Source organism: Priapulus caudatus, unplaced genomic scaffold (assembly GCF_000485595.1).
Source record: "Priapulus caudatus unplaced genomic scaffold, Priapulus_caudatus-5.0.1 Scaffold421, whole genome shotgun sequence".
Taxonomy (NCBI): domain Eukaryota; kingdom Metazoa; phylum Priapulida; class Priapulimorpha; order Priapulimorphida; family Priapulidae; genus Priapulus; species Priapulus caudatus.
In genome coordinates, this window is record NW_014577482.1 from 393798 (window position 1) to 400390 (window position 6593).

General features: G+C 42.8%; 1 protein-coding gene across 2 annotated transcripts in view; it reads right to left on the reverse strand.

Moving 5' to 3' along the window:
- Positions 1-53: 53 nt before the first annotated feature.
- The window catches only part of LOC106810224 (G protein pathway suppressor 2-like), a 21735-nt gene continuing 15195 nt past the window's right edge, over positions 54-6593 (reverse strand). For both annotated transcript variants that reach the window (XM_014813507.1, XM_014813508.1), the window contains exons 2-12: positions 6004-6140; positions 5650-5744; positions 5264-5385; positions 4963-5030; positions 4524-4600; positions 3780-3933; positions 2523-2735; positions 1765-1832; positions 1442-1513; positions 948-1043; positions 54-821 (exon numbers count right to left, since the gene is read on the reverse strand). In XM_014813507.1, coding sequence (XP_014668993.1) covers positions 747-821; positions 948-1043; positions 1442-1513; positions 1765-1832; positions 2523-2735; positions 3780-3933; positions 4524-4600; positions 4963-5030; positions 5264-5385; positions 5650-5744; positions 6004-6103 — 1140 coding nt within the window. In that variant the 5' untranslated portion in view covers positions 6104-6140 and the 3' untranslated portion in view covers positions 54-746. The remainder of the gene's footprint in view (positions 822-947; positions 1044-1441; positions 1514-1764; positions 1833-2522; positions 2736-3779; positions 3934-4523; positions 4601-4962; positions 5031-5263; positions 5386-5649; positions 5745-6003; positions 6141-6593) is intronic.

Sequence of the window (6593 nt, forward strand, 5' to 3'; positions counted from 1 at the left end):
CTTTAGAAAGAGCTATAATCAGCAGTTGAGATGACAAAAAGTAACCTTGTGTACATTTTACTGATGGGTAAATCTTTTAATTCACTTGATCCTAATATCACCTAATCAATGGCAGCAGCAGTTTACACGAATACCATGAAAAAAATTACCCGCGTTTTATAAATGAGCCATTTTTCATTTGCTTACATTATTTTTACCCTGGTACACTTACAACTGTTTCTACAAGGTGATTAGCATTTACGGGGTAATGTTGAATAGGAGACTGAATGTGGAATGACAACACCTGAAGGGTTTAATGAGGCAAAAGACCAATACTTTCAGTCTCATTGCTACACACATTCATACATACGCCTTTTCGGTACACGTATAACACGACATCCAGTAGCCAGACGTTTCTTATAACAAAAAATGCAAGAGAATTTATCGCACTATACAGAATATTTACACGGCCGTAAAAGTCCAGCAGCTGGGTTAGTAGACGCACCGGCCACGCCGAGACACTTACACAACTGCAAGACTATTCAAAGAGAACATATTTTTCATTGAACACCTGCCAACGAACACAATAATCCAGTACCGAGAGTCTATCATATAACAGCAATATACACGCAAGCACGCTTCGAATATTTGAGGTTCACGTACAACATCTGTATAATAACGTAATGTGTGTAATGTTGATATATACATGCATTCTGACAACGAATTCTACGTTCATCGACCGCTCTGCGGACGTCTGCACAGGATCCTCAGTAGAATCGGCCACCTGGTTGGGAGGCGTACGCAGATCGTGGCACCCCCTGCTGGCTCGTGTAAACCGACGGCTGAAAAATATCAAAAGAAACATCATGCAAAGCACGCTCAAATTTAACTGGTTTTTATTTTGCGTAAATGATTTTAACTCGCGCGCGCTCCGTCACGTTACGCATCGGATTCGGGGAATAGCTTACGTGCTGTCCGGTCGGCAGACTAGAAGAGGATGCTTGGTAGACTGTCGTCGCGACCTGCGGGCGCGCCATCGGGTATCCGTGAACGATGCTGCCAGTCTGCGAAAGACGGACGCCAGCACGTTTAAATATTTACCGATGTCTAACAGTGTTACTGCTGCCTTTTTAAATGCAAGTTACAAACAGCATTTTGTGTTTTGCCATTTCTCATCCCACAGATGTCTCAGCTGTCACTGTTTAGAATGCAACGACCACCTAGACGCGGCTATTTTTAACGATACCAGCATGTTACCGATTCTTAAATTTTTTTAAGCTAAAAGATTCACATGCAGTTAAATTGATTATTAATTATTTATTATATGTAATTTCTCATCATTCGAAACATTGGCATAAGTTGTGTGAGAAGGCACCAACAATCTTGAATTCCTCTTACATACTTGTGTGGATCCGACGACACAAGGGGAAGTTGCAATGATGCGATTCATAGCAAAGTTTACCTTTCCGGCCTGCTGCATGTGGTGCATGGTCTGGTGTGGCATCATCGACGGCTGAGTTGCCCTCACAGAGTGCTAGACAAAACACAAGAACATGATTTCAAGATGGGGGCACTTACCATCTTGCCCTCCCCTCGCTTCCTTACCTCGCACACCCTCTCACTGCTTTTCACATTGGCATATGCATGTCTTGCACCGCTACCATAAATGCCACGCAATTACTAGAGAGTGATTCAAATATGATAAACCTTAAGAGATGGGAGTGAAGCGAAGGTCTAATCGAGGTAACGCGTAAGGTAAGAGGTGAATAAAGGTGGGGTCGGTACCTGCTGCATGCTGAAATACTTCTCCTGATCAGTCATCTTATGCGGATCAGCGATCGGACCAGCGTAACCTGCGAGAATGCGAGAGATCGATGAAACCTGCTGCCACACACGCAAAATAACACCGGCAGACTGCCTTGCATATGGATTAGAACCAAGCCACTTCTAGAGAGACAGACTAAGGAAGTGGGAATGATTCACCTGAAATCCTCCCTCGATAGCACTCCCTTCCTTCTGAAATCTTAGCGTAATGCATGCTTTTGACGCTAAATGCGCCTTCAATCAACCCGCACGAATAAACATAACTACTGCGGATACCACAGCGCGACAGCCATACTCCTATCCAAACTGCATGCAGTGCCCCTTCGCTCACTCAGGATACCACTGCCACAATGCTAGCACTATTTTTAAAGTGGGCAGAGCTCGGGGGAAATCCAGCGAATGGAGATTCGTAAACAGCGTATGATTTGAAAGAGGTAAATGGGCACACACTCCGCGTACTATTTCGTATCACTATTTTATCAAATTTGTCATGAAATAACGGTCGGATTTTTAATATCTTTGCAACTTTTATTAGTCCAAATCTTATTACATAGGATACGAGTAACGTGCCTGCTGTAAAACGTGTAGTAAAAAAGCGTTACAAATTGTAACCGAAATCTACTTGTGGCAGTGGTAGATTGAGCCCATGAGCGAGAGCGCCATCTGTCGTGGAGTTTGACTCCTATCACCCCCTTTCTCAGTTTATCTATTCTACTCACCTGGCTGCTGCATGTGGGATACCCCGTATGCAGAGGGAGCCACGTGCTCAGACAACTTGCTCTGCTGACCGTAGTGACCAGTGTAAGGACCGAAGGACGCCGCCTGGGCCGCGGCGTACTTGGGGTGCGGAGGATACTGGCTTTGCGCAGGCGACGGGTAGACCTGCGAGCTTCCCTGGGCAGATGAGTAGCGCACCTCCATCTCTCTCATCTCTGTCAAACAACGACGGCCGTTTAAGACGGTTTATTCCAGGTTGGCCTACTCCCATTTCGCCTACGGCAAAACTCCCATTTCACGTACAGCAAAATTCCCCGTTGGCCTACTCCCAATTTGTCTACGCTCAAAATCTACCCCATTCCCATTTCGTCTACGATCGGTTTGTTCACTAAATAATCATTTATAAATAATAAAATATGGTTTTGATTGGCATACATAGACTACAGGAACCAGAAGAAAACATAGGTACAAATAATGAGAACACAACTTGTACAATGTACACTGTAGTACAATGGGAGTAGGCGAAATGGGAATATTGTCGATTCTGAGAGTAGACGAAATGGGACGTAGGTAAAATGGGTGTAGTCGAGATGGGAGTAGGCCAACTGGGATGTTACCGCTTAGACATGACGACTCTGGCAGTCTGGCGTAACGAAATGCGATTCACCACAAGAGTTACGTGAAGGCGTCTGCGACGTAACTAACAGTTACACTACACATGCAACATGGGAAACCAATCACACAATGTCGCTTATAACGACGGTTAATTCGCCTCGTTTGATTGTTGCCAACAGACAGATAGCAATTTAGTAAGATGTTTCCAGATCTCTCATTCGCACTCCCTCAAGAAAGTAAATCACTATTACGCTTCCAGCAATATCCAGAGTTCCCTCTCGATTGTATGTAGCTTCAATTCCCTTGCACCACCTCGAGAAAATAAACCCATGCTACACTTTCAGCGATATCCAGAGTTTCCTCTCAATTGTATCAGAAGTAGAGAATACAGGAATAGGGAATTCTCTATTATCAGATACCCTATTATCGGATAATAGGAAATTCCCTATTGTCGGATACCCTATTATCGGATAATAGGGAATTCCTTATTATCGGATAATAGGGGATTCCCTATTATCTACTTCTGATTGTATGTAGATCCAACTGCCCTTGCACCCTCCCTCATAAAAACAAGATCACTAGCAGATCATGATCGTGTCGATGAGTACATGCGTCTGCCCTTGCTGAGAACAACTCTCACTCACTCTGCGGAGACGACGAGTAGGTGGACTTTGTCGTGCTGGGATAACTCGTCGCTGTCGACTGGTAGGGCTTGCTGGTGTCCGCCGTGCTGTACACCGCCGTCTGGTAGAGCGAGACGGGCGTCGGGGAGGTGCTACGAGGACGCTTAATCGCCGCCTGCAATAATCGACGACCAAAACGTTAGCCGAGTACAGACGTAAACCTCTCATAACACAAGCGCGTGATTAGTTAGGGGTAGCGAGCAGTCCAGGTTCGACACACTCACACTATTTGCCATCGCTGTGAGGTGGTGGATCTCATTATGGTGCCACAGACTTTTTTTTAACTCTATGGCTCTGGAGGGTGTGGTAAGTGGCAACCATGACAGATCGTAGCCACCGGCTACAATACTCGACATTACGCGTGGCACAATAATTAATTTGCTTAGAAATTAGATTAAGACTAATGAAAAGTACAAACTGCAGGTCTGAGATGTTTGGAAATGAAACTCAATGTGATGTAATCTCGGCAAGTGGCAGTGAGAGGAGTGTTGTTATCAACGATATAAGATTGTGATCTCAAAACTTTTCTTACATGCTCTCTAACGATTACTGAACTAAAAGGTAGCATGTAAGTGGCTTGAAAGTAACATGGTTTCAAAACGCCAGCTCTTGCGACGCAAACTGCAAATACTTCTTAAACAGCTGTGGAAGCCACCCTTAAATTCAACCCCAACGAGTAACGGAATGAAGACATGGGCAACGTACAGACATCATTTGCTGCTGTGTCGCTGCCTTGTACAAACTTGCTCGCTGCTGCATTGCTACTGCAGAGTGACCGCCACCTGTCAACACATGAAGCAAACACAAACTTTTACTTCTGCTTGTCTTTCAAATTTCTTTGCACAGAAGCAAGGGGCAGGGAATGTAATCCTGCTATTCTATTCTACAATTCTACAGCTATTCTACTACTCTACTTATCCTAGGGTACTACTATACTATTTTATTCTGCTATTCTATCTATCCTTTTTTTTTCTTTTTCGCCGACCAAGGTGGGCATGATGTTGCTTCCTTGAGTCGGGAACACTTTTTGTTCTATCTATCCTAAAGTACATTATATACTATCTATTCTGTTATTCTAGAGTTCTATTCTACTTGTACTGATTCGTATTATTCTAGGGTAGCAAATGCCATAATAACAGCTTACCCTGCAAATATATGTGAGGTGGTGCCCCCATGTGGCCAGGAACTTGGTATGGAGCAGGAACCATGTCACTGGCAAATATAATGGTAATTGTTAATACCGCAGACGTGTTAAAAATATAATGGTAATTGTTAATACCGCAGACGTGTTAAAAATATAATGGTAATTGTTAATACCGCAGACGTGTTAAAAATGCAGTTTTATTCATCAGAAATGATTATTATATCTCGAGAGCACATCAAAGTGCTGCTTGGCATTAATCACACAGCAAGTGACCTTCTCCTTCCCCTTCGTTTGCAGATACCTCTTTTCAGGGGCCAGTGCTTTCCTCCTGTTCCCCTCCTCATGCAGTACTTTCTTCAGCTGGAGAAACAGTTCGTGTTTCTCCTGTTTTAACGTCTCTAGCTTATTGTCCATCTCTCCCAGCTGAAATTAATTGTAGTTAATTAGTTATAGTTAATTAGATATAGTTAATTTATTTATTGACACTGGCTGATATTAGATGACACAGCAGATGAACAGCTTTCTACGTCTGAACTCACGTAAAAGACACGATAAAGATTTAATCAATGATCAGGTGTTAGGACGTCCAATAACTTAAGAAGACTATTTAAAGAGGCATATAGCGAGCATAGTGTGCATTTGAACGAGAACGACGTAGCATGCCAAGATTTTTTAATGCTACAGTACCTGTTCCTTGGTTTGTTCAATCGTCATCTTTTCCTGCTTAGCCTTTGCCTCTCTTTCCTTCTTCAGTCTCTGCACAGCAGCATCTGCTTCTTGCTCTGTGTAAAGAAAAATAAGAAAACTTTGTTTCTCTTGCTGTTCCGGAAGAGTGATATCACCTTCACTTGATGTAATTATTAAAAAATATTGCTGCATAGGGATAAATTTGATATTATTACGTATATTAACGCATTTGCTGATCCTGCAATGGATAATAATTAATATAGGCATTCCTATACTACTGTACACATTCGTTTACGGCGGCATCGCGATAGGTCAATCGTACGTAATACACGTCGAGACACTCTGTAAGATTACCTTGCTTTTTCTTTTGCCGCTGTCCCATGATGTGCACCTTGAGTGAGTCATACATTGCCCTCGTCATTTTGGGTCTCTCAATCACCATCGGAACGGGCATGGCGAATCCCTGGCCACAACTCTAGACTGTACACTCACTATTCAAAATAAACATCAATAGCACACGGCAGTGTTATTTGTACTGTCGAAAAGCAAATGCATAACCGATCTTCATTCCACTCTAGTATTTTTTATTTTATTTTTTTTATTTATTTAGGCAATTATCCATCATATACAATACATAGCATACTTTTATAATAAAATTCTGAATTCATAAAATTGGATAATTACCAAGGATATATTATACACAAAAAGCATGACTAGCACACTTATTTACATTGTCCTTGGTAATTGTATGACTCTTGATCAATGCGTATGGGTTCTTAAAATTATGTAAATAACAATACAACTTATGCTAGCCGCACACTATCCGATTTTGCACTGTGCACAGCACTAACACCCCGCACACTATCCGACCCGATCCCGATCGATCGGGAGGCCACCGCACACTGTCCGACTCAAAGTTGACGCAAACCATGGCACTCTCGTGG